The sequence below is a fragment of the Peromyscus californicus genome, unplaced genomic scaffold, assembly GCF_007827085.1.
Source record: "Peromyscus californicus insignis strain IS unplaced genomic scaffold, ASM782708v3 Scaffold_19__1_contigs__length_69161282, whole genome shotgun sequence".
In the NCBI taxonomy this organism is placed as follows: domain Eukaryota; kingdom Metazoa; phylum Chordata; class Mammalia; order Rodentia; family Cricetidae; genus Peromyscus; species Peromyscus californicus.
The window spans coordinates 6,530,372-6,558,218 of NW_026294491.1; the positions used below are offsets into that span (position 1 = coordinate 6,530,372).

The window sequence follows — 27,847 nt, forward strand, 5'->3', positions numbered from 1 at the left end:
CACACACACACACACACTACATTTGGGCCAGTGATTGCCCCTGGGGAGTGAGGAATGAATAGAGAGGGAGCATCAGCTGTGCTGGGTTCCTAATCCATTGCTGAGTATCAAACTGTCACACAGCCCAGCAGCTTACAGCAACACGTGCTTATTATCTCCGTTTGAGAGGAGAATGTGGGCTGTTAATGTGATGGATTACATTGATTGACTTTTGAATATTGAACCAGCCTGACATTCCTGGGATGAGCCCCATTCGGCCGTGGTGTGTAATTCTCTCTGTGTACTGATGCAGTCACCTGCCTAGTATTTTGCATAATATTTTAGTTGTTAGATTCCTGAGGAATGGCGTTCTGCAGGTTTCTTCTCCTGTCTTTCTCCTATTTAAAAATAGAGGCGAGCTGGGCGGCGGTGGTGCACGCCTTTAATCCCAGGACTTGGGAGGCAGAGCCAGGCAGATCTCTGTGAGTTTGAGGCCAGCCTGGGCTACAGAGTGAGATCCAGGACAGGCACCAAAACTACACAGAGAAACCCTGTCTCGGAAAAAACCAAAAGAAAAAAAAAAAAAAGAAAGAAAAAAAATAGAGGCAATCTCAGATTAGTTGCGATGTATTCCCATCTCTCCTGCTTTTAGGAAGAGATTGTAGGATAAATATACTCTTTTAATGTTTGGTAAGATTCACCTGAGAAACCATACTGCCGAGGTATTTCAGTTTTTAAAATAATTTTAATTTACTTAAGAGATACAGGGTTGGGCTGCTCATTTATTTTCTGCATGCATTTTGGTAATTAGGCATTGATTGATTGACTGATTGATTGTTTGACAGAGACAGTGTATCCGTACAGAGCCAACTAGAAACTTGATATGTAGTCTAGGCTGGCCTTGAATTCACAGACTTTAACCTGTCTCTGCCCTCAACTGCTAGGATTGAAGGTGTGTGCCCCCACACCTGACTTCATTTCTTTTCAGACACCTCGTATGTATCCCAGCTAGCCTTCAACCTACTATACAGCCTAGAACTTCTCGGTGATAGTTAGCTGCCATGCGGGGGCTGGGAATTGAGCCCAGGTCTGCTATAAAAGCAATAAGCAATCTTATAGGGTCCATTCTCATTCAAACCACCATTACTACCCACCTCCAGGCTTTGCTACTTGAAAAAAAAAAACATTTAAAGCGCCTTTTTGGCTTAATATTTCATTATTTCTAGTAGACGGCATCTTTCATTTGAGAAACACGTGTATGCCTCATAGCCACAGGGCCAGAGGCTTACTAACCACTCACCCACCTCAGGGTCACAGGGTCCTCTCCAGCTCCACCGGGCAGAACAAGCAAAGGGTGGAAAGAGGAAGCACACAGGTATACGCTTACCCCAAGGGCTCACAAAGTTGACAGTCACTTACACGTCCCCCCTTACCTCCTCTGCTGTAGGGCTGGGGGCATTTAAGGTTAGGAGGTATGCTGGTTCACAGGAGAATGACCCCCTCCCGTAGGCTCATGAATTTGAATGCTTGGTCCTGCCCCTGGTGAAACTGTATGGGAAGGATTAGGAGGTGTGATCTTGTTGGAGAAGGCATGTCACACTGGGCGTGGGTTTCAAAATTCCCTGCCAGTCCGGGTTAGCTTCTCTGCCTCCTATTTTTGGATACGGCTGTAAGTTCCCAGCTACTGCTCCAGCACCATGCCTCTCTGCCTGCCGCCATGCTCTCTGCGGTAATGATCACGGACTCACCTTCTGAAACTGTGAACCCCCAATAAAGTCTTCCATAAGTTGCCTTTGCCGTGGTGTCCGGTCACAGCGATAGAAAAGTGACTCAGAGAGACGTGGACCCCAGAGTCAGGCTCTGCACCTTCGCCCTGCGGTGTGAGCACATCTCTGGACTCACTGGTTTGATTTGATAAGCGGGGAGGTTAACTCTGCTGTGGTTGGGTGCCGGGGTCAACATGATGCAGGGGAAGGTTCCCAATATCCTTCATCTCATTAGTTCTGTCCTCGGAGCCCCGTCCCCAGGAAGGGGACGTTGTTCATATCTAGTTAAGAAGGACATGGAGACTCTCAGAGCTTGAATTGCAGTTTGCAGGTCATTTCATTCAGATCCGTCCAACCCCAAAGCTTTATTTCCCTGAAGAGAGGAGGAAAGGAAGAATGGAGGAGGAGGAGGAGGAGGAGGAGGAGGAGGAGGAGGAGGAGGAGGAGAGCTAATAGGAACAGACTCTGGAAGTGGAGGAGCGTCAGGGAGCTGGGGTTTGGAAAAGCAAGTTGGTGTAATATTGTGTGTGTAATACAGGGCTCTGGGGGTAGTACCCAAGCTTCAGACCCACATGGCTGAGATACCCTCCACCTCTGCAATTTCTCCTTTGTCAGACTCAGGACCAATCCCTTCACTTCTCTGGGCTCCAGTTTTCTCCTCTGTAAAGCACCACGTGGGCTTGTGCTAAGGATTAAATGAATCTTGGCTGTAACCATGTCTGGTCCCAAAGTCTCCTGGGATCATCCAGAATCCATTTCAGGCCCCTGAAAGCCGGGACAGGTATCCCCACATGCGCATGCCCACTACCATAAAGTTGGGTTTATGAAGGAGGCACAGAAGGGATGCACCATCGTAAATAAAACAATTGTAACGACACATCACAATAAAAGTCCTGGAGCCCAGCGGCTCCCTCCTGAAGGAGTCCAGGTGAATATTTTTAGACCACAGTTCTAAACCACAGGGACTGAAACCAGGCATAGGACTGGCCCACTGTACTGGTCAGAGTTGGCCAACAAACTTTGCTTCTTTGCGTCTCTCCCTGTCACTGTGCAGATTTATTTTGGCCACTCAGGGGGTGTCCCAAAGCTCCAGGTGAGCCTTGACCTTTCACCTAAAGGGACCACAGCTCGTAGGTCTCCCTCCCGACTCTCCTCTTCCCCCTCCTCCCCTTCCTCCCTTGTATGTAGTGGGGGGGGGGTGAGGAAGATAAGAACCACCAGCTTCAATTAAAACCGAGTCGCTTGAACAATAATGGAAAAGTAATTGAGCTAAATTGAAATGTAATTGGAAAAAAAAAAAAACAGCCTTGGCTTACCATGGATTTGGAAATCAGGCTGGGGGCAGGGACCTCTCTACTCTACTGCCCTCAGCTCTCCTTATCTCTTCCCCTATCCCTTTGGGGGCACCATTGAGACTGCTCTCAGCCGCCAGGCTCTTCCCAGTCTCCCCTAGGCTCCTCCCTTCCCCTCCCTACCTGGCTATTCAAACAGTGCTTCTCAGTGAGGGCCCCCTAGGCACACAAGGGCTTAGGACATCTGACTCTGTCCACAGGCAACTTAGGCTATCGTGAAGGTGTGTGTGTGTGTGTGTGTGTGTGTGTGTGTGTGTGTGTGTGTGTGTGTGTGTGTGAAGACGCCAGGGTGCCACCAGACAGCGCATGTACCAGGACAGTCTGGATAAGTCCTGCTGAGATTTAAAGCCTGCTCTACCTCAGCTAGTTACGGGGCCTAGTCCCTCTGTACAGCACCAAGATGGGCATCAGCCCCAAGACCACAATGCTCGGTAGAGGGAAGAGTGTAGGGCTGTGGGGGCGGCGTGGGGAGCGGGGTGGGGTGTTGCTTCAGTTGGTAAATTGCATGAGGACTTGAGTTCAAGCCCCAGAAGCCACATAAAAAGACAGGTATAGTGATGCTTGGTTGTAGTCCCAGTGCTGGGGACATGGTGACAGGATCCCTGGGGCCAAGCCCTAGGTTTCAGTGAGAGATCCTGTCTCAGAACATGAGGTGGGAACCTGGAGAGAGCATTCAGTGGGTTAAGTGTTCTGAGTGCTGTCCTCTGAGCCAAGAAACCAACAGCTTGAGGGGTTCAGCGGGGCCCCCTTGCAAAAGATCATCTCAGCAAGGCTGGGTGGCAGTTTACACCCCCCCCTTCACCTCCCACGCCTCCTTACCCTCCCCACCTCCATAAGTACCCAGCTGCTCCTTACTACCTGGCAAGTGGCCTGAAGGCAGGGATAGCTCATATAGAAGGCCCAGGACAGAACTCCATTTACGCAGTTTCAAGAAAGCTCTCATCTGGTGGGTAGGCTCTCCAGGTGCAGCCAGTTAGGAGGGAGTGCCCACATCCCTGTAACTAACCCCTCATCTAGGTTTTGCAAGGAAGCCCAATCAATTCGTTGGTTCTCCAGGGTGAACTTTGGTGGAGTTTGTCATCGGGACCTCAGGAGAAGGGATAGGCATCACTTTACCGCACTTGCCGAGGACCCAAGTTCAGTTCCCAGTACCTACAAGGTGGCTCACACAGCCTGTAACTCCTTCTCCAGGGGATCCAGTGGCCTCTTCTGGACTCTAGTGTACGTAAGCACTCACTCACACAATTTAAAAGCAAAACACAAGGTGAGTGGTTCTGGAAGAATTGACCAGCAGCCTTCACCTCTACAAGCCCATGTGTAGACTTAGCTGCATACACATGTGCCTTTGAACACATAACCACACAGAAGTGTCTGTTTTGTTCTTTAGCCACATCCTACGCCCCGCCCCCAACAAGGTGCTCCCCTCCCCCAGACCTTCCCTCTCCCCCTGTGCTCTCTCCTCCTATTGCCTTGCAAAGGTCATTTGAAGAAAGTTGACAAAACCACTTTTTAAACTCCGTCCACCCGTCATGAGCCTGGTCCTCAGAAGGACCACCTTGAAGCCAGAGTGAGTGCATCCTAGCACATGGCAGACTGCACATCCTTCGAGGTGGCCCATTGTGTGGACAGACCTGGGAAGACATGTCAGGGCTGAGGCCACCCTGCCTTCCGACCTCTCTGCTACGGCCACCACACAAGAGACTGGGAAGGAGGCCTCATCTCCACGGCCTCAGACTCATGGTACTGTCCACACTTGAACTTGACCCGTCTCCACCTTTCTATTTCCCCCCTCTCTCCCCCTCCCTACCCACTTCTTCAGGCTCTAGAGTGTGACTCCAGCAAGGGGGTGGGGACTCGAGGGGGGAGGTGAGCGGGCGTGCCTGTTTGGGCACCCGATAAACTCTGAGAGTCAGCCGGCGTGAAATGAAGAAATATGGCTCTCGGTAAATATTTATTTTCTATCAGAAATTAGCAAACCAAATGTAATTAAAAACAACTGTGTATGTCTTCTCCACTCCCACCCCCCCCAACCCCGAGTCTAGTAAATGACATCTTGGAATACAAAGTCATAAAGAGCGTGTCCTAATTAGCAGGCTGTCCGCTGCTGTGGAGTCGCCTCTGAGAGATGCCCAGGAAGCTACTGGTGCCTGGCGTGAACCCAGGTCCCCCGAGGCAGCCTATGCAGGGCCTCTCTCTCCTGTTACCCAGTGCAGAGCTGAAGGATTTGAACCCTGAACAAGGACCCCCTAAAAGCAAAGGGAGGATGAAACACCTATCAGTGAGTCTAATGGTAGAGACACAGTCCCACACCCCACCCTCTGCCTGGGGATCCGTCCATGCCCAGCGGGGTCCCAGGGCTTGAGGGTTGGAGACATTGGCTCTAGGAAATAAGTAGAACTAAGTTCTCTCGTTTTCTGGCTGTGTGACCTTGGACATGTCCCCTTAATTCTCAGGGTCTTGGCTTCTTCTTTTGCATATTTGCGAAAAATATAGAAAGCCATACTGCGCACTGATGACTCAGACAACGTTGCTTTTTTATGACAGTGGTACAGAGAAGGTGCTCATTCTTCAAAATTGTCTTCTCAAAGAGTGGCAAAGGGCTGGGAAGATTGCTTAATGGTTAAAACGATTGCAAAGCAAGCGTGAGGACCAGAGTTCAAATCCCCAGCACCCACATAAAATTCTGGGCGGGTGTGGTAGCCTTGGAAGGTGGAGACAGGGGCGTCCCAGAGCAAGCTGGCCAGCAAGACTACCTATATCCATGAACTCTGGGTTTGACTGAGAGACCCTATCTCTGTGAGTGAGCGAGCTTTTGAGGATGATTCTGCCATCAACCTTGGGTCTCCATGTGCACACACACCTATGTTCACACACACCCACACCCACAGGAGTTCTGACCGCACTAACATCGCTTGTGCTCAGGTAAATCAAATGTCACTCCTTGTTCTGATTTGAACTTGAAATGTCCCCTACAGGCTTTTGGTGCCCTCTTTGCTGAGCACCCATGGTATGCCTACTTCTGCAGTTCATGCAGCTCTCTTAAGGTAGTGAGCCCTGCTCTGCCTTGGATGGGGCAACAGAAAGCCTGACCCCAACTACTTTGCCCCTACTTTTAGTCTGGGCTGTGGAGTGTTGTGCTCAATAAGCATTTGAGACTCACCCTCTGGAAGTGTTCTCTCTCCTGTCAATACCTCCATTAAAACCCCACAGCTTGCAGGATTTCGGAGGGGGTGTGCTGAAGAGACGGCTCAGCTGTTAGGAGCTCTTGGCTTCTCTTCCAGAGGACCTGAGTTCTGGTCCCAACACCCACATCAGGCAGCTCACAGTTCCAGGGGATCCAACACCCTCTTCTGGCTTCTGCAGGTACTTGCACCTGTGTGTACCTTCAGGCTCGGCCCCACATACACACTGGCAAAAATTAAAGAAACTAATTTTTAAAAATGCACAGTGTCCTCATGCTGTTGATTGTTTTTTTCTCTTTTGGGGGGCCTGCCACCCAGCTCCCAAATAAATCACACATAGAGGCTTATTCTTAGTTATAAATGTCTGGCCTTAGCTTGGCTTGTTGCTAGCCAGCTTTTCTTAAATTATCATGTCTTGCCGGGCGGTGGTGGCGCACGCCTTTAATCCCAGCACTCGGGAGGCAGAGGCAGGCGGATCTCTGTGAGTTCGAGGCCAGCCTGGTCTACGGCGCGAGATCCAGGGAAGGCGCAAAGCTACACAGAGAAACCCTGTCTCGAAAAACCAAAAAAAAAAAAAAAAAATTATCATGTCTAGCTTTTACCTTTGACCTTATACCTTTCTCTATTTCTGTATACCTTTCTCTATTTCTTACTTCGTGTCTGGCTGTGTAGCTGGGTGGCTGGCCCCTGAAGTCCTCCTCCTTCTCTGGCTACTTTCCTTGTTCCTCCCAGTTTTTTTCTATATATTCTCTCTGCCTGCCAGCCCCGCCTATCCTTTCTCCTGCCTTGCTATTGGCCATTCAGTTCTTTATTAGATCCATCGGGTGTTTTAGACAGTCACAGTAACACAGCTTCACAGAGTTAAGCAAATGCAACATAAAGAAAAGTAACACACCTGAAAATAATATTCCCCAACACCCTTGTGCCAGCACTGTGAAGTCCAACCCTGCTTATGGTTTCCATGTCCACCTTTCTGGCCCTAGCTGCCCAACCTCCCACTGTGGTTACTGGTCAGGATGCTCTGGGAGCCTACCCTTCCCTTCCCGTTTATCCTTGTGGTGCACCAGCCCGATTCCAGCTGTTTGCAGATGTTGCCTCCTCTAGGAAGCCTGCCGGCTGTGTTCATTGCTTTAACCATAACCTCAAGAAGGTCAGGCTTGGGCTGGAGAGTCTGCTCAGTGGTGAAGAGCATTTGTTGTTCTTGCAAAGGACCCAGGTTCGATTCCCAGCACCCACATAGAGGCTTACCACTTCCTTAAGTACCAGGCATGCATGTTATGCACAGACATACATGCAGACAAAGAACTCATGCACACAAAATAAATCTGAAAAAAAAAAGGGTAGACTTACTTTGGTCCGAGGTTGGAGAAGGAATACACTCCATCAAGGCAGCAGAAGGGAGAGGTAGCCGGTCACACTGTCCGCCATCAGCAAGCTGAGAGCAAACAGGAAATAGAGGCCCATGGTGCCCAGTGATCTACTTCCTCCAGCCATGCTCGACCTTCTAAAGGTTGCACAGCCTTCCCAAACAGAGCCACCCTCTGAGGACCAAGAGCACATGGGGGACACTTCAGATTTAAGCCACACCGAGTCCTGAGGGGCCCTGCTCAGCTCTAGCAGCCTTGTGAGCTCTGCGCACTCAGCTTCAGATCCTGTGTGCCGATTGCCTGGGTTTGGGAGTTCCATGTCCTGTGCCCAAGCTTTATCGCATCAGATGGACTATGCCTTCCTCTTTCCCCAACTCCTGTTGCCCAAAGTTTTGAGGTTCAAGTCCTGGCTCTCTCATTTAGGCAAAGCTCTTCAACTTTCTGAGTCCTGGCTGCCTCGCCTATAAATCATGGTGATAGTGACAAGGACTTTTTAGTGCCTGTTTCAAGATGCATTGTGTGACAGGATGGCAGGCACCTGTCCCCATGATGGATGGCCACCCTGCCGTCCTTCCAGGCTCTCCTCTCCCTGGCATGGACTCACCAGGCTAGCTCTGATTCCAGCATGGGGCCTTTCTCAGGGATCCCCACCCCCTGAGGTATGATCAGGTGCCCAAAGTTGGGCCAATCAGCATTCTTCCCTGGGAGTGGAAAGGCTGTGAGTGGAGAGGCAGAGAGGAGAGGTGGCTGCCTTGTGAGGGAGAGGGGCCTAGAGATCACACTAATTCAAAAGCCAGAGAAGAGTGAGCAACTTCTGGTTTGTGCAGAGCTCTGGGCTCCAGCTTCACTCCCCTCCCCCGGCTTTGATTCTGAGAGACCTGGAGTCCTTCCCTCTGTGTTACCTCGGTGGCTCCAGTCAGGCTCCTTTCATTTGCTTTTCAGAGTACCCTGGCCAACACTGAGCTTTGGAACAGCGTCTTCCCTCCATCTGCCCACGACAGAAGGCACAGAACTTCCTGGATGGGACAGTGAAGTGGGGGAGGGGGCTCCGACTTCTTCCTAAGGGCACTTCCCATCTTCCTTCATCACAAATAATTCAATAGAAAGACATTTAGCCCCAAAGAAGGTAATTAGCAGTGAGGTTTCCCCACGGCAAGGAACACACCAGGATGAAAGAAGCCTGTGTGAAGTTAATGGAGAGAGATGGGTCAGGGTAACCTCTGGAGACCAGAGGTCTCAGGAGGCCTGGGACTCAAGGTTCCTCTCCTACCATCGGCCCAAATCCAGTGGCTAGGAGACTCCTAGAGGTGTGTGAGGGAGCAGTCAGGGCCACCATTAGGCCTACAGAGATGACGAAGGTTACCGGCTTCCCATCCGACCGGCTAGCATATCAACACATTCTTCAGACTGCTCAAGGAAAATTGCCTCTCTAATTGGCTCTTCTCTCAAACAAGCTGTAATGAGGCTAAACTTTACTCCCAGGGCGCTTAAACACCCACGAGCATTAGGAGATGCCATCTGCAGTACTGCCACAGCCAGTGCTCCGGAGAGGGGGGCGGGGGTGGGGGAATGCGAGAACAAGGCTTTACCCAGCATCGCACGCCGGAGCCCAAGAGAATGTTCTACATCTGAAAGGCACACAGAAGATGTTTCGTGCAGGAGCATCAGTCCGAAAGGGACACAGATTGTCCTCCGAGGTTCCCAGTCTGAGGGTAACATGGCCTGTCCTTGGGGGGCCCCCAAGGAGATATGACTCATTCTGGGGAGGACATGGCCCATCCTCAGGAGACCCCAATCTGGGGGAGACACATCCTCAATCTGAGGGAGATGTGGCATTAGGGAGCCCCTGGCGGATTGTCCTCAGAGATACCCAGGCTGAGGGTAACATGGCCTGTCCTCAGAGGGCTCCAGGGGGACATGGCCAGTCTTCAGGGAGCTACAGTCTGAGGGAGACAGTTTGATCTCAGCACACCCTGGCCTGTGGGCGGAAGACACACCTCTGTAATCTCCCATACTGTATTTGGAGCCTTCCCTCAGTTATAATGAGTCCCGAGTATTTTGAGGACATAGCTACTCCCCCGAATCACTTACCCATCAGCAAGTGTCTTTTGATCCTTACTATCTGTCCTGCTGTGTTTCCAAAATTGGATTGGAGATTGATCTCGAGGAAGAATCATGGTCTCCACAGAGTGAGTCAGGAACTGCAATCCGGAGTTCCTCAGAGTCCTCTGGCATATTCAGGGGCAGGGCAAGGCTCCTGACCATTCTCCCAGAGTCCAGGCCCTAGACTGCAGCATCTTCAGGATGCAGAAGGTTGGAGGGAGTGTGGTGGGAGCTTGGAGGCCACCTGGCACAGCAGTGAGCCTGGCATGCATCACTGGGTCCCAGGATGGACCCTACCCAGCCCCATCCTGTTTTCTTCTCCAAGAACGAGTCCAGGGCAAGGTCAATGACCTTCAGGATCCAGGCCTCTCACACACTCAGGACAGAGGGCCTGCTGCCCCTGGGACATCATGAAGGCATATCTGCCTTAGCCGGAGGAACCCTTACAATCCCTCTCCACCAAGGTCCACTGCCTCAGGCCCCAGCCGGATGGATCTCTGGCGGCTGTTCCTCTCTAGCCTGATGCTGCTGGCGTGAGTCAGATACCCGCCCCGGGCCCAGAGCCCAGAGCTCAAGCCTGATTAGTGCAGAGCTTCACTCTGTTGGTTGCTCTGGCCCATATCCCCCCTCTCCACTCCCCCCTTCCACTCCCTCCTCTACTCCCCCGTCTCTACTCCCTCTTTCCATTCCCCCCTCTCCACTTCCCCCTTCCACTCCCCCCTTCCCACTGGACCAATTCAGCTGAAGCCCTGGGTCCAGTCACCTGCCCTCCTACCAGTGAGGGTGGGGTCCACTTCAGGGGATGATTGTGGGAAGAAGGAGGAGGTCAATTGTATCCCACCTAGGCCTGGGTAGTGGGGCTCCCCAGCATGGGGGTGGAGACAACAGGTTCAGCTATATCAATAGAAACAGAGATGAATGTTGGGGTTCTCCTGGACCTTTAGTAGGTGTCCTGTTGTGGAATATTAGTTTAAGATGTGTTACATTTGTTTATGCTGTGGAAGATTTGTTTAACAATGCAAAGATGTGTTGCATTCTTCTTCGATGTTGCATTTGTTTAACTCTGTGAAGCTGTGTTACTGTGCCTGTCTGAAACACCTGATGGTCTAATAAAGAGCTGAGCGACCAATAGTGAGTCAGGAGAAAGCTAGGCAGGGCTGCCAGGCAGAAAGAATAAATAGGAGGAGAAATCCAGGCTTGAGAGAGAAGAGGGAGGAACAAGAAAAGGAGAAGGAGAGGAGGAAGCCAGGGGCCAGCCACTCAGCCAGCCACGGAGTAAGGAGGAAAGAAAGATATAAAAATAAAGGCAAAAAGCCTAGAGGCAAAACATAGTTAAAGAGAAATGAGATAATTTAAGTTAGAAAAGATGGTTAGAAACAAGCCAAGCTAAGGCCGGGCATTTATAAGTAAGAATAAGTCTCTATGTATTTATTTGGGAGCTGGATGGAGGGCCCCAAAGAGTTAAAGAAATAAAAATAAAAACCAACTACAGCGTCCCTTCTCTTTCTTAGCATTCCTTAGGAATACCCCACTCTCTCCTTTCATTGATCACTTGAACAGGAATAATCCTTAAGTTTATAGACTCTTTCCTAATTCACAGGAAATTGGGCCTTGAGGGACCAGTCAGCCATCTTCACACCAGACAAGTAACTTAGTGCATATCACTCCTTCAGGGTCCAGTCTTTGTCTAGGCCTCCTCTCTCCAGTCTTCCTCCAGGAAATCCTGATACCCTCTCTGAACCTCTTGAGGCGGAGGCCAGCAGTGGGCCGCAAGAGCTCTGTCGGCGGCAGGCATGGAGCCTGCCATGTACAGGATGGGAAAGTTGAGGGGCTAACAGACTTTCTTCCCAAGCTATGGCGGGAGCTTGACCTGATATAACATCTGGCCAAGCTACACAGTGATATGAGGTTGATGGAAAAGAAGATCCTCCTACCAGGATAAGACAAAATAAATGTGTGTGGAAGCCTGGAATGTTCTGGAAACTTCCCCATCTCCTCCTAAGGCCTGCTGTTGTATGATTGACTGTCCCTGGGGAGATGGAGACAAATATCTGTTCACTCCAGGTAGGGCACAGCCAACAGATCAAAGAAATGATGCCACCAAGTCTTATGTGGTGAACTGGAGCATGGGTGACTCAAAGGTGCTCACCCCAGCAAGGGTGACAGCTCACAGGAGCTCCCTGCCCAACTTGTAGGCAGTTCCACTGAAGAGTCTCCTCTCCCCAGTACCGTTCATTGTTTATGTAACTGTAGATAGGGGCCTCACGAGTATTGTCACTTTTTTCTGAGTTCTTTTTTTTTTTTTTTTGGTTTTGGTTTTTCGAGACAAGGTTTCTCTGTATAACAGTCCTGGATATCCTAAAACTCACTTTGTAGACCAGGCTGGCCTCGAACTCACTGAGATCCACCTGCCTCCCGAGTGCTGGGATTAAAGGTGTGCGCCACCACCGCCCGGCTTTTTTTTTTTTTTGAGTTCTTACAACTTTCTTGTGAGTTTCATGAGCCCTCCCTCTTAGCCTTTCAGTCTGGCAGAGAGAGCTACACAGGACCTGCTGTCCCCACCCGCTCCTTCTCCCTGGACTGGACACAAGTTCCCAAAGAGCTCTCCATCCTTCCTCGGATCCCCAAACTCCCTCAGGATGCCCCCCGACCCCTCCCCCATCAGCAAGCATGTGATTTCCATTTCTCTCCCTTCAGGGAGCCACTGACATGGGCAGCTATTACATTCAAAGCCTGTTTACTTGGGCATAAAGTGATCCAAAGAATGATGGACAGGTGGTGGGGTACGAAGTCTGACTCAGAATCCCAGCAGCAGCCTCTACAGCTGTGTGACCTCCCTGTAAGCGACTCTTCTCACTCCGAGAGTCCTGTCTGGAGAGGGGGCCTAATACAGCCTCCCAGGAAAGCAGAATGGTGGGCGATTCTTCTGTTTCCAGGCGGTCCAGTTTATGGGCTCGTGGGCCAGAGTAACAGCTGACTGATCCTTACCTCCCATTCCTTTCTTGGGGCTAAGGGCTGTGGTACCCGTCAGCCAAAAGAGAGAGGGTACAAGGAGGCTTAGAGGAAGTGACAGGGTACAGGAGTCCTGGCTGATCACATCATTGTCTTCCTCCCCAGGCACCAGACCTCAGTCTCCCTACTGGGGCCTCAACTCTGGGTGAGGATGCTAGAGGCCGATGAGGAAGATGAAGAGTGAGGAAAGTGTAGGAGCTGCAGTCCCCACACCACACCTTCCCGGGCTGCTGCTCCTCTGATGGTAGCAACCACCACCCCAGGGTATTTAATTACTCACGTGCTTTACAACTGATTGGAGGGGAAATGCAGCTTCAGGCATCATAGGTGGGTGTGCAATACACTCTCCCGTGTTCGTGCATACATGCACATTACTACACTCACCCATGTTCGTGCATACATGCACATGCACACCTTTGCATTCCCTCTGTCTCTCACACACACATGCACGCCACTTTGGACATAACATTGCATGTTAGTATTTCTCCTGGAATTTGTGGCTTCTGAGGTTTCTCTTACTTGGCTCAAGGGGGTTTATGAGACGGCTCAGAGCGTAAAGGTTCTTGCCACCAAGCGTGATGACCCGAGTTCAATCCCCAGATCCCACATGATGGAAGGGGAGACTGATCCAAGAGGTGTCCTCTGATCTCCACATGCATGTTGTGCTCATATGTATACACACAGACAATTAATTAGTTAATTAATTAATTAAACACCTGGCTCATACCCCTTCTTCTGGTCTTCCCTCCCAATTGCATGAGTATTTTTTCTTTGAATAAATTAGGAAGAAAAGATCTCATTTCAAAGCCTCTTCCCAAACTCTGAGATGTCTAAGCTATGGAAATAATATGAAGAACAGAAGGTGACCTTTACTTTTTAATCTATAGTCCTTGATGACTTCTGACTTTTGTTTTCTCAGGGAAATAAGACTTTCTTCTTGGTTATTAAAAATCATACATGTTCATTTAGAAGTGTTCAGATAATGCAGAAGGCCTAGGGCTGACTCAGGGTCTCTGAATTTTCACCATTGTGAGAACCAGTGTTCACATGCCAGGGAAGAGTCTTAGGACTTGGGACACACACACACACACACACACACACACACACACACACACACACACACACACGCAGCACCACAGATATTTTTGTATAAACATGAGATGATAGCTGGGGAGATGGCTGAGTTAAGTACCTGTTCTTCAACCCTGAGGACGTGAGTTCACTCCCCAGAAGACAGGTGACAGCAGCCTCGTGTGCTGACATGAGTTTGTGACCCTCTCACCGGGGAGGCAGAGACAGGAGGACTTCTTAAGCTCTCTGGCCATCCAACCTAGCCTTCTGGGCAGGCTCCTATCTTCAAAACCAAACCAAACCAGTGGACAGTACATGAGGAATGACACCCGAGGCCGTCCTCTGGCCTCGCACACCCACCCACCCACGTAGCAACACACACGTGTGCACCTGCATACACATGAACACATTTACACACATGAATGAAGTGGTAATCAGCATGCTGTTTTCCAATTGGCCATTCTCTCTCATTTCTATATTTCGGATGCTTCTGACCAGAGAATACCCACTGTACTGGCGCTGCCCTCTCAGCACCCCGGCCCCCCCCCCCCATTCATGTTCAACTCTTTTCTCCCCATCTCTCAGGTGAGAGTGAGTGTAGCTGGATGGCCGTGAGGGATAAGATCTGAGGGCAGAGCCCTGCTCAGTGCAGCTGGCACAACTGGGTGAGGCTCCTAAGTGCAGAATCCATGCACCTGAGCTCCGACTGGCCACAGGGTAACTGAGAGGAGCAGGAAGACCCCACTCCCCACCCCCGCCATCTTTAGAGAAGATCTGAACAGCTGAAGAGTCCGGATGATGATGGATCAGGGATTTGCATCTGAGGGAGCTGCCAAGTTGACCTCAGGGCAGGAAGCCACACTGGGTGCTGACAGGCTGCATGCCCAGGAAAGATGGATCTGGAAGCTGGAGGTGTGAGAAGCCGGCTGGAGGGAGGCCTCTGCCTGGGTTTGGGGTGACTTCAAGGAGAAGTGTGTCGGCTTTTTCCTTGGATTTATTTTTACTCAGCCTCTTTCTAAAAAAGGTGTGAGTGGAGCTTTCAACAAAGGACGTATGCAAAAAGGTCAGGATGCTAGAAAAAGAAAAGCAGGAGCGGGGACAGTTCCATCAACGCAGAGGCTGGAGCCCAAGCCCCACGGGAAGGACTGGCTTCCCGGGCGCCTGGGGATGAGCTGGTTAGCAAGATATGGCAGTCCCCAGGAGGGAGCACAGAGCAGGCCACCAGGAACAGGAGGAACTCCGTACTGAAAGCCAAACTTCTGGATGTCTCTCCAGAGCCTCCCCTCCTGATTTTTACGAACTTTGGTGACCACCTCACCTTTCTGAACCTGGTTGTCCTTATCTGCAATACAGAATTAAAACAGTCAGCTGTGTGGCCCATTCCTCAGAACTAGAACATCCCCTCCAGGAGGGATGGGGAGGCCCATGAGGTTCAGGAGGAAAGGGAGGGAGCATGTCTGGGAAAAGCGAAACTTGCAAGATTCTCAACAGCTCTTGCCAGCTTTATAGAAACAGCACACAATCTCGGGGGAGACTCGACCCAGCTGCTGCAGAGGGGAGATTTTCTTGGACCGTGGAGCTGCCTGTACGCTGTGCCGAGAACTCCCAGGTTGCAACTTACTTGAGTCATCAGCAGTTTGGAGGAGAGCTTTTTGGTGATGCAGCTGCTTCTGAGTCATGCCTGCTCCTCCAAGTAACCTCTCGCCCACACTCCTGTTAGTAGCCCCCCAAAACAAACAAAAACCTCATTGCCTCTCCAAATTGGATCTTAGTCCAATGGCTTCTTTGGTCTGTTGAGGGCTCCCTTTCTGAGGTCAGTAGACATGTAGGTTGCCCCTCCTCAGAGTCTCTCACTCATCAGTTAACAAGAGCAAACAGAAGACTTCTGTTTGTGCTTCTGCATGTGACCTCACCTACCTGGATCCCGACATCGAGACCTGGAGCCCTCGGCCAAGGTCAACCGGAGGACTTTCGTGGTGCACACACCACATAACAGTGACCCTGGAATGGATGGCCACTTTAGGAAGGGTGGAAAAGAAAGGACTCATGGGAGCCCCCTGCCCCCTGCCTCTTGAAGTGGGTCTACCCACAAGCTCTCTAAAAATGGCAGCCTGCATGTTAGCCATGTTGTATACCTATGACCCCTTCCTTCAGCCCAATTGATTAGCTCAGAGGTGGTACATGACAGTGGGCAGCTAGTCAACAGGTTACTCAACTCGTGTGTGTGTGTGTGTGTGTGTGTGTGTGTGTGTGTGTGTGTGTGTGCGGTTGGATGTACAGCAGTACAGGAGTCAGGCCAGCAGCCACTTCTCTTGAGAGGCTGAGTCAGTGGATGCTGGCAGCTGCCACGGGAAGCTCCTGCGGGAGAAAGGGAGCCGAGGTCCTGGTACCCGCTTGGCTAAAGTTCTGAGGGAGCTGACATGAGTCAGGAGAGGAACTGTGTGGGTGGGATACGCTCCGTTGGGGGTGTGGTGGGATGCAGATGACGAATCATTCAGGCCAGGTTAACTCTTGCGCTTGTAACAAGTGGACCAGCCCCTACCTCATGTCCCATGATGAGCTGGTCAGAAATTCAGGCAGATGTGTTCTGTGCTGCACCCGCTGGAGTAATGGCCGGTCTGGAGTCCAAATGGCTCCACGCCCACATCTTCTGGCGCTTTGGTGGAAATGGTTAGCAGGCCAGGCCCAGCTGGGATGGCCGGGGGTGGGGGTGGGGGGACTTCCTGCTTCCTGGTAGTCTCAGTAGAGTCGGGTGCATGGTGGCCCTGGGATAGGACAGCTTGGAAAGTCGCATTCAGTTGTGAAAAAAGATCGCTAAGACCAGTGCAGACTGGAGGAGAAGGGGGTCAGGCTCGGCCTCTCCACTGGAGACGGAAGGAGGGATTTCCGGCCATCTTTACCTCACAGCAGGAGCTAGAGGTTTCTATAGCTGATGGACTCAGCTCTTAGTCCAACCTTGAACCCAGAACCCCATGAAGCACAGCACACCATCTCTGTCACAACTCAACTCGTGTTGGTATTTCGGAGTCTGTCTCTCTTGCTCTGTGTGTGTGTGTGTGTGTGTGTGTGTGTGTGTGTGTGTGTGTGTGTGTGCACGTGTGCATGTGCGTGTGTGTGTGTGTGTGTGTGTGTGTGTGTGTGTGTATCTCTAGAGAGTTTAAATCTTCTAGTTCCTTGTGAGCCAGACTACCCAAGCTATAAGTCTCTAGCTAGGTGTGTCCATAAGAAGGGGTCTAGGCAGAGAGTCCTCAGCTTGTTGCCTTGCGCAGCCTCAGTTTCCCCGTGTGAAACGTGGGCCTGGTGACTCTAACCCCCTCAGTCATTGCAACCAAGTAACAAACAGAATCTTCCAGCCGCTTGCTCCGTCTCACTACAGTCCCCATCCTGACACCCATCCAGATGTGGCCGTTGTCCCTCAAACACCCCCAGCAGTATGGGTTCCCCTCGCCACTGGCTGTCCTGTGACCTCAGCAAGCCCACTTCTCCTGAGGAGAGCTGAGGAAGAAGCAGAAGTGACTGTGACAGACCTCGCGGCTCTGAAGTCCTAGCAATCTGAGGCACCTGGACAATAGGAAAGACAGGCGTGTAATGATTTGGGGCAAGTGCCCCCAAATATCACCGCGCTATATCCCAGTGTTAAAAAATTATTTTTAATTATGCACATGTGTGAGTCTATGTGTGAGTATGTGCACATGTGAGTGCAGGTGCCCGCAGAGTCCAGAAGAGGGCACCAGATCCCTTGGAGCTAGAGTTCCTGGTGGTTATCAGCCATCCCATGCTTGGGAATTGAACCTGGGTCCTCGGCAAGAGCAGTGCGAGGTCTTGCACCTGAACCTTCTCTCAGCGGCCCCCCCAACACATGCTATTTTTTTTTAAAAAAACATTTTATTTTAAGACAGGGTCTCTGGGGCTGGGGATTTAGCTCAGTGGCAGAGTGCTTGCCTAGCAAGCACAAGGCCCTGGGTTTGGTCCTCAGCTCAAAAAAAAAAAAAAAAAAAGACAGGGTCTCACTAAACTGCTCAGGTTGGCCATGAATTCATTCTGATGTAGGCCAGACTGGCCTCGAACTCAAGATCCTCCTGCTTCAGCTTCCTGCGTTCTGGGATTGCAAGCATGCTCCACGCTTAACTAAATGTCCGAAGCCCCGGACCCCCATTCTCTTCGCCAGCCCCCTGCTTCCACGATCTACTTCCTGGCGTCAGTCTTAGAGCTCCATGTCTACCTCTCCCGCCAGATGGGAGACTCCGTGCCATCACCATGGTGCTTGTGTCCGTGTGATGAAGGAACAGGAACAAGGACTCACTGTGGGCGGACAGGACATAGGTACCCTCTGTCTAGGTCACGGGTGACGGGCGGCAAAGAGAAGCAAGGCTGCCCCTGCCCAGCCTGTCACCTCGCCCTCCCTCCCTGAAGCCCAACACACGCAGGCTGGCCCTGAGTTCTAGAACACTGCATCTTTATTGATTGAAACAACCGCGGCCGCAGCTAGAGGTTACATTTTGGGGTTCATGGGAGAGAGAAAGGTGGGCAATGGGGGGAACAGAGGCTGGGTGGAGACAGAGAACAAGGCGAAGGGGTGAGGCAAGGTCGTGAGACCCAAGACGACCCCAAGGCATGTCACCCGTGAGTGGGGGTCTCCTGTTGTGCTTTTACCTCAGTAGCAGGGTAGGCGGGGCAGACATATGGGCCCGGGCATATAGGGAGGGGTTGGCTTTCCTCCCATCTATGAGGCCCCAGGGCTGGAACAGTCCCCTCTTTCCTGTCCCTTATGGGCTGGGGATAAGGACTTGATGAGCAGGCTGCCCTGGGGCAGGGAGTGGTGGTGCTTGGGGATGCCCTGGAGCCGTCCCCCTCCTGTCCAACTGGGCTGAGATGGGGGTGGGGAATGGGGGTGTCTGGATGGAGAGCAAGAAGGTGCTAGGAGGGAGAGCATTTCTAACAGGGCCCCTGGGCAATGAAGGCTGGCCACACATGGAAGGGAGAGGGATGGGGATAGGCAGGTGGTGCCTTCTCTCTGAACCTCAGCTTTCTCACCTGTACAATGGGCACACCGGGTTAGATGCCTCTAAGGTCCCTTCCAGTGCTAAGGGTCAAGAGGTCTCCAGAAAAGAGTGGTCCTTCTGCCCATACACACCACACACACACACACACACACACACACACACACGCACACATGCACACACACAGCACTGACAGAACAGAAGGCAGCCAGAATCTGAGCTCAGCCAATGGCCTGTGGGAACTCTCAAGCACAGGTTCACTCATCACACTCCTAGGACATTCCCTGGGCACCCCCTCCCCACCCCCCACCAGCCCCATGGAGCTGTCCATGCAGAGGAAAACCCAAGGACACTGCACGTCCTCTGCAGCCTTTCTGGTCCTGGGGAGGATGTCAGGAGGATGAGGACACCAGCATCTGCTAGCCTTGGTTCCCAGCCCAGCCTCCTGTGCAGACAGCAGTGGGGAAACAAAGTCTCCTCTGTCTGGAGCCTGGAGGAGGAGCAGTGGCTGCAGCCACCAGTGTTGACAGAGAATGGCAGCGTGCTGTCCACGGGCTTGGAGTGACTGTGGCCTGGGAGAAGAGGCCAGAATAGGACAGGGAGACGGTTTCTCTCTCAAAAAAATCCTCGTGACACCTGTCACGTGTGTGACAGGCCCAGCAGCATCGATGGCGCCCCGAGAAGGGTCAGTTCCGCTCAGCCGCCTGTGGCTATTCAGTCAGGTGAGCGGTTCCCAGGAGCAGCGGCCATGGCACGGTGCCCCCAGGGCTGTAGCTAGACTTCCAAGGCTTGAACCGGCCCCGCCCCTCTCCGTTCCAGCTTCTGCATCTGCGCCATGAGAGGCCGGCATGTCTAAGACTCATCCTGGCTCTGCTAGCCTGAACAGGTACTTCCACAGAACAGGAGAAAGACAGTGACTGGGAAAGGGGAGGGGGGTGATGGGAGGAATGTGCCAGGAGGAGCAGGCTTGCTTTTCAGATGAATGACGCAACCCCGGGAGCTTCCCTGCGGTCCCAGCAGCAGCACAGTCAAGCTGAGACTGCGGTTGCTATTCAGTACCTGGTCCCAAGAATCCCTTTCTCCCCCCCAGACACTAACCTGCAGGGGCCAGGGGTAAAAGGGCCCCAGAACCCTGAGAGTTGGCTCTGGGATCCCTGTTTTAAGGCCACAATTTTCCTCAGTTCCCTCAACACAGAGGGTGAGGCTGCCACTGAAGAGATACGCTAGATCCCGTCAGCCTGGTCTCCCGGGACTGGGGTGTTCACAGGTCACCTGTCCCAACACTGACCCACAAGGGATACATACAGGAATGCTGAATCACAGGCATCCGTGTGCACACAGTTCCTACCCTACAGCTATAATTAGGTTCTCAGCCCTACACACATCTAAGTGCTTCCAGTACACACGCACATTGACATCACAGCTCCTGCACACCACGGCCTCACATAGACGTGCACACCCCAGCCTTACACACTCACACACAAGGGTAGGCTTCTTAGCAGACAGGCTTTGTGATCTCAGGCCACACCTCCTCAGGCATGGCTGCTCTCACCACAGGGAAGATTCTGGAATATGGATGGGACCAATGCATACTGTGAACCTTTCCTGTGTCTGGCTCTGAGATACAGAGTTACCATAACAGAACAGTCAGGACAATGGACAGATGTGGGGGAGCAGGTTTAGGGTGGGGTGGGAACCCTAAGGAGGAAGAAGTGGAGCTCTTTCTCCAGCATGGCACTGGCCCAGGGGCCCTGGAGTTGAGAGGATGCGAGCTTCCCCTCTTGGGGAGTCCTAAGAGACTTCTCAGTGTTTCTACTGCCAGGCTGCATTCCCACACCATTAAATCTCACCCTCACCCCCGGGCTGAGGCCCAAGCATTGGTACTTTTTTTTTTTTTTTGGTTTTTCGAGACAGGGTTTCTCTGTGTAGCTTTGTGCCTTTTCCTGGAACTCACTTGGTAGCCCAGGCTGGCCTTGAACTCACAGAGATCCGCCTGGCTCTGCCTCCCGAGTGCTGGGATTAAAGGCGTGCGCCACCACCGCCCGGCTGCCTTGGTACTTTTAAAAGACCCCTGGAGAGTCGGTTCTATAGTCGGTTCAGGGCCAGGGACCGTTGGCTTATGGAATCCGTTCCACCTGGTTCCCACCTTAGTCTCCCTTACACCAGCAAGAATTTAGGAGGGGCTCACAGGGGGAGGGGCTCGCAGTCTAGCTGGGGCAACAGACTCCTCACAGATGGGACAGTTAAGGAGCAATACCTGCAGATGCCACGGAAGCGTGTCCTGGAGACCAGAGAAACTCACTTCAGACAGAGGCCTCCAAAGGGCCAGGAAGGCAGCCACGCTGGTTGGGTACCAGAAGGTCCCGCTGTAGCCTGGCCTGACTACCCAGCAGCCCGTGATAATGAGGAGGAGGATGATGACGATGATGACGTAGGCCAGGTGGAGTTGGGGGCTGGGCAGCAAGGATCCTGATCCTCACGGTACCTCCTGGTGCTGTGGTGCTGCTGGGGTCCCAGCCTCTTCTCTGCGGCTGTCCCCCCAAAATTCACAGGGGAGAGCCCTGTACCGCACCCCCGGCCAAGGGGCTAGCCTTCACTAGGGTCATCTCTAAGTTCTTTGTCATCCACAGGAGAGGAAAGATTTAGGCTGCAGCAGGCAGTCTAAGACTGTAAATAAGGCCAGCACCCCACAAACGTACCATGTCACTAAGGTGAAAATGCACACTGACAGTCACCCGAGGGGACTGGGCTTATTATGCTCAACCTCATACTCCTGTACACTCCCGTCCAGGGATGTGCACAGCGGCACACGGACACAGATGGGCACACACACTCTTACACACTCAGAGACACACAGACACACGTGGACACTGATACACAGACACATCACACGCGCGTATATAGACTCATTCAAGAAGGGGCTAGGATTCTGCTCTCCCATGGAAGCTGGGCAGGGGGTAAAGAGGAACAAAGAGGAAAATTCTAGATCCTATCCCATCAATTTCAAGCTCCAAGGACAAAGCTCTTCCCAGCTCCCAGGGAATAAGAAGACACAGCCATCTCCATCCATCACCCCAGAGCTCCAGAGCTGACTAGACAGTGTCCTATCCTCCATGGCCCCCTCCTTCCAGAACTCCCTGTCAGACTAAATACCTAAGAAACAGGGGGTCCACTCCACTCATGAGTTCATGGTTCTCTGTGGGAACATGGAATCACAGAGGCAGGAGGGGAGGGGAAGACTCTGTGATCCTCTCAAAGCCAAGCCCTACCAGGGAGCATGGCGTGGACACTCCTCACACCACCAGTTTCTCCAGAAGTCCCAAGCTGGGACTCTCTGGAGTGGGGCAGGATGGGAGGTGCAGTCCTCACACTGCACATACCCTAAGTCCTGTGCTGGGTCCCTTCCAAGTGGGCACAGTGGGGAGGGGAGTGTGACATCTCAGGGACAGGTTGATCTGAGTTGACTGGTACCTCAACCATCCAGCCTGTCTCCACACTCTGGGGACAGTTGCCTGCATGCAGCAGGTGCCCCTTCCTTTCTCAGAGAGGTCCCACCTGGCCTGCCTCTGACCCCTGCGACCTCCATCCGAGCAGCACAAGTCTGATGTGTGTGCCCACATCCGGCTCCCTTCTGGCAAGCCTCTGGGCTGGAGTTCGACCTTGAGTCAGTCAGGGGACAGGGCAAGGTCAGAAACAGTGCAGTGCAGTCCAGACGAGGCCAGCGTCGCACCAAGGTCCTCGGAGGTGTCAGACGCCGTCCAGGTCCGTCCCTTGTCTCCAGAGTAAAGAAGGTGCTGGCAGGTCGGATAGAAACTTGTGCTTTAATAGATCTGTGTGTGTGAGTGTGTGTGTGTGTGAGTGTGTGTGTGTGCGTGTGTTGAACAACCATCAGAGCCTGGCCTGGCCTCTGTCCGTGTTCTCCGTTCATCCTTGCAGCCAATGAAGGCCCCCTCCCTGGCGGGCCGGCCCCGCCCCTGGGCACCCCGGCTGGCAGGGGGTCAGTCTTTGGTACGATGTGGACACTTTGGTGTTCCGGGGGCGGGGTGGGGTAGGGGGCCACACAGCTCTCATCATCTCTGCAAGGCCAAGAGGAAGATGGCCATGGATCCCCAGAGCTGCCGGCTGGACAGGCTGGGGGCTCCGCTGCCGGGCATCACCACCACTGCGACACAAGACAGAGAGGAAACAGGCCAGGGCTCTGGTTAGCTCCAGCAGGGGTAGGGAGGGGACAGAGAGATAGGCCGTGAGAGGCCCCACGACTTCGCTGCTTCTCTTCAGGGGATGAAGGAAGCCTGAAGGCAGGAGTTCACACAGTTAGCTCACGCAGACACACTCATGAGGGTTAACTGGGTGTGCTGCTGTTCATGCTCACTAAGATAGAGCAAAGGACTTGACCTCAGTGGGCCTCAGTTTCTTCACCTACAAAATGGGTCTGATAGTATTTGATATCCCGGGGAGCTGCCAGGAGCATTAAGAGAAGCCTGCTCTGCAGGTTTCTGCCCTGTGCCCGGCACACAGTCGTTGCTCAGACAACTGGAGCCACGGGACATACTATGGACAAGGCAGTAAGCTAGGCAGGGCCAGTGGCCTCCGCCAGTCCTCCATTTTCCTCACAGCCTGACTCAGGGTAGTGCCCAAGTGGGCACTTATGAGCAGTCCTCGTTACCCAGGCATCCTAAACCCCTCGCTAGCAGCCCCCCCATCCCCCAACCCACTTCAAGTCACATACCTTTGTTGGGATCCATCTGCCTCCGGGGACATTCTCCCTTCTTCAGTGTGACATCATCTATGGCAATATCCCCCAGGTAGCCCGAGCCTCGAACCCCCTCAAAAATAATCTGGGGTGGGGTCAGAGAGCAGGGGGAAGGGTTGGGGAGGTTGGGCCTGGCACCAGAGCCTCCCCACACCTTCACCTCAGGCTACCTGGAAGCCCCTCACCCCCTGTCTTAACCCCCCAGGAACCTGCTCAGGACCTCCCTAAGAGCTTCTGTCCAGGGCAGCCACCTGCCTTAGGAACAGCTTTCACCAAGTAACTCACCTGGAAGGGCCCACTGGGGTTGATGGGCACATGGGCCTGCTGCCACACATTGCCCTTATTGCCACTGAGGGACCAGGCGTGTGTATCTAGTGTGCCTTTGTTCCTGGACCGCACCAGAAGGTTGAGGGAACCTGTGGCAGGAGATGGGAGAGCGTGGTGAGGCTGGCATTGACATCCTGGCCTTCCTGTCTCCCTTAAGCTGGCTTCCCCCCCCCCACTCACCACTGCCCACAGCATAATGGGGCCAGTTCCTGTCCCCAGACCAGCTTGCAGAGTTCCTTCCTTTTTTTTCTTTCTTTTCCATGTAATCAATGAATCAGGCCAGGTGCATGGTGGGGACACACACACACACACACACACACACACACACACACACACACACACACACCGCCATCCCAGAACAGGTACATCCCTCACCTCAGTTCAGACAGGATTCTCAGAGCACAGGCGCACGCACACCCACACGGTACGTGGTTACTGGGGAGCAGAAAGGGGCTTACCATTTTTAATTTATTGTAAAGTTTTTAAAATTATATACAGAGAGATTTATGTGTGTGTGTGTGTGTGTGTGTGTGTGTGTGTGTGTGTAGGCCAGAGGTCAGCATTGGGTATCTTCCTGGCATCTTTTTGGACACTGACCCTGGAGCTCACTGATTGACAGCCCCTGGGATTTGCCTGTCTTGGTCCCCACCTCCCCATCCCCATCGGGTTACAGATGTGCACTGCCACTCAGCTTTTCCATGGGTGCTGGGGATCTGAACTCAGGTCCTCATGCTTGAGCAGCAAAACACTTTACCCGCTGAGCCCTCTCCCCAGCTCCCTATTTGGAGGTCTTACGTATCGGGTAAAGCTAGCCTTCCGAGTCACGCTCTCTCTGATACTGATGGTAGGACGAAGCTGAAAAAACAACCCTGAAACATAGGATGAGCTTATTTAAAGACGTCAGTCTGGGGGCTCCATGGCTATGGTGAATACAGTTAGGGTAAGATTCAGAGGGCGGTAGCCTATGGGTGCAGCCCCGGGGATCTGGACCCTAGGAGGGCTGAGGGGCGCTCGGAGAACAGCGGGTTGCAGCTTACTGAAAGTCACACAGATGCTCTAAGTGTCCCCTGAATGTCCCCTTCAGCCCTTCTCCACCACTCCCATGGCACAAGAGACCTCGCTCTGCGGGAAAGGGAAATCCATCTTCAGAGGCGCCTGGTGGCTGGCATTTCCATGGAGTTGCCCACAGACAAAGCTGCACCATCTGGGACGCCAGTTAGACAGACACCTCCCTCCCCCCATTGCGGGGAGAGTCACCAAATGTTACCTGCCTTGGATGAAAGGAGTTGGCTGAGACCAAGGAGAGCCGACGAGACACAAAGTTTAGGGACAGCTGGTGCCCAAAGCTGCCAGGCACAGTGCGTGTGTGTTGGCGGGGGGGACATAGCAGAGCCAGGCCTGGGGGACATGCTAAAGGCTCAGGGCTGGCAGGGCCTCATCAGACTGGCATGGGCCCCTAAGAGGGCGGCTACTTGTTCCAGCAGAACAGGAAATGACCACCCTGGCTTCAGCAGGGCTCAGATCTAATATTTTTTAGGGTCCTTATAAGCACTCAACTACAAAACAATTTTGTTTAGCTTGGGCTACATGGAACCCTGTCTCAAAAACAATCTTTTAAAAGGATTTATTCATTTGTAATTTACGTGTATGAGTGTTGGCCTGCATGTATGTATGTGCACCACACGTGTGTCTGATGCCAACAGAGGTCAGAAGAGGGCATCAGATGCCCCCAAACAGGAGTTACAGACCATTTTGAGCCATCATGTGGGTGTCAGGAATTGAACTCAGTTCCTCTTCAAGAACAGCAAGCATTTTTTAAACTGCTACGCCATCTCATTAGTGGAATCAGTGAGCTCCAGGTTCAGTGACAGACCCTTTCTCAAAAATTAAGGTTGGCTGGATGTGGTGGCACAGGCCTTTAATTCCAACACACAGAAGGCAAAGGAAGGTGGATCTCCGGGAGTTTGAGGCCAGCCTGGTCTACACAGTGAGCTCCAGGCCAGCCAGGGCTACTTAAAAAGACTCTGCCTCAAAACAAAACAAAACAAAAAGCAAATAAGATGGAACTTGACAGAGGGTGGATGTCTGAGGTTGATCTCCGAACTCCATAGGCAGGTGCACACACACAGACCCGCACACACGCAATCCTCATACACACGCAACCCCCGTCCCCCACAGTCACACACATGCAAAGCAAAAACCACTTCGAGGAACGGGAAGGGCAGCTGTGTCAGGATTGCCCCCGGAGACCTGAGCGAAGGAAGGAGTGCCATTCCAGGCCAGAGACCACTCTGAGCAAAGCCCTCAGAGGCAGGAATGTGCCTGGAGTAGTCAGGCAAGGGATGGGGTGCCCGTGTCAGCTGGCAGCAAACAGGGCCAGAGAGGGGTCAGAGCTGTGTCCGCGGCATGGGAGAGCTGAAAATGGCTACAGGAAGGGTCAGAGGGTCCCGGGCAGAGGAGAAGCATGATCCAGGATGGAGTCTCTCCACAGCTGGATTGTCTGTCTGTGGGCGGGATGCGTTTCACCTCTGGAATAACCCACTCCTGACCCATAGGTCTGACAACGAGAGTCCCCCTTAGCTGGCCTCAAAGCTGCCTCCCGATCACTTTACTGCTAGTGTCTGCTCCACTCCTGGGAAGCCCAGAGCAAGGTCTGTGTGTCTGTCCTCTCAGGCTGTCTGTCTCCCTAATCCCCTAGATTTATACCCTATCTGCTCCCCGGACACCTGGACGCCCAGGACCACTCTGACGGTGGGGTGACGGTGACCCACCATCTCCATTTGCCGGGGGCTGGGGTGGCTCAGCACTAAGATTGGGGAATCCAGAAGGAACTGACTGCTCTGAAACTCAGTGCCAACAGGGGCACACAGCCAGGGTCCCCGTCTTTCTCACCCCAGGGGAAACGTCTCACAGAGTCCAGACCCAGCCACAGTGCTGGTCTGTGCAGATGGTTGGGGTGGGGGGTGGGGGGGGCTCCGGGAGTGCGGAATCTCCTATCCCACCCCATCCTGGCTCATCCATTCGGCATGACCCTCCTCTCTCAATGTGGGAACTTCTCCTGGGTGAAACTTCAAGTCACTCCCTCTGCTGTGCGGGGCGGGGCGGGAGGGGCGGGGGCGGCATACAGGGGCAACGAAGCAGCTTTGGTGGACTGATAAGGAAGAATTGCCAGGATGATGGATGGTCCAGAGGGAGATGCTGAGTATAAAAACAGAGTATAAAACAGTGGGGAGAGAGAGAGACGCCGTGCACTGCCTTCCGTGGTGGTGGCGGGACCAGGAAGAGCGGGAGGTATTTACTGCACTCTTATAACTTTCGGTCCCTGTAAAATGCATTAGCTCTGCTGCAGGTTAAAACAACAACAAAACAAAACTTTTTTTTTTTTTTTTTTTTAAGACAGGGTCTCACTATTTAGTCCTGGCTGGCTTGGAACTGGCTATGTAGACCAGGCCTCAAACAGGGCTGGGATCAAAGGCACGCATGGCCACGCACCCTGCGTCAAACAGCACATGAAACAGTCTTCATGTTCTCGGCGGTCTCCCAGGCCCAGCCTCCAGACAGACCCGGTGTTCCTTGTCATCTGCTGCCCTGGCACTGTCCTCCCACTACCACAGTGGTCACTCACTCCTATCAGGTGCCATTAGCGGTCAGATTGGCCTGTTCCCCTAGACTGAAGGACAGGGACTTGTCCGTCTCCTGCATCAAAGCAACTGATGCTGGCACATGGCGGCGGTGGCTGTGCTGGTGAGCCCAGGGATGAAAAGTGATGCTTCTCCCTGCCCTCTCTCCCCATCTGGTGGTCCTTACATCACTCTCATACTTAGGAAGCAGTACTTCCCCTCGCGGCTCTGGAAGACACACCCTTCCAACGCTGTGTTTTAAGATTCTTGAGGAAATGCTTAAGCTCTCTGAATTGTATGGGCCCCAGTACCTGG

The 27,847-nt window shown here is 52.7% G+C and overlaps 1 protein-coding gene and 1 long non-coding RNA gene across 4 annotated transcripts in view; both read right to left on the reverse strand.

The window, feature by feature from the left end:
- Positions 1-5,110: 5,110 nt before the first annotated feature.
- LOC128114022 (uncharacterized) lies at positions 5,111-10,325 on the reverse strand. The gene is made up of 4 exons (XR_008219712.1): positions 9,738-10,325; positions 7,630-7,714; positions 6,258-6,505; positions 5,111-5,343 (listed from the first exon to the last, which is right to left on the reverse strand). It is a non-coding gene; the product is annotated as an uncharacterized LOC128114022 (long non-coding RNA).
- A 7,946-nt stretch (positions 10,326-18,271) lies between these two features.
- Positions 18,272-27,847, reverse strand: part of Mdga1 (MAM domain containing glycosylphosphatidylinositol anchor 1) — a 61,278-nt gene continuing 51,702 nt past the window's right edge. For 2 of the 3 annotated variants that reach the window (XM_052744481.1, XM_052744484.1), the window contains exons 15-17: positions 23,871-24,001; positions 23,562-23,670; positions 18,272-22,994 (exon numbers count right to left, since the gene is read on the reverse strand). In XM_052744481.1, coding sequence (XP_052600441.1) covers positions 22,903-22,994; positions 23,562-23,670; positions 23,871-24,001 — 332 coding nt within the window. In that variant the 3' untranslated portion in view covers positions 18,272-22,902. The remainder of the gene's footprint in view (positions 22,995-23,561; positions 23,671-23,870; positions 24,002-27,847) is intronic. The other variant, XM_052744482.1, reaches the window with a different exon arrangement.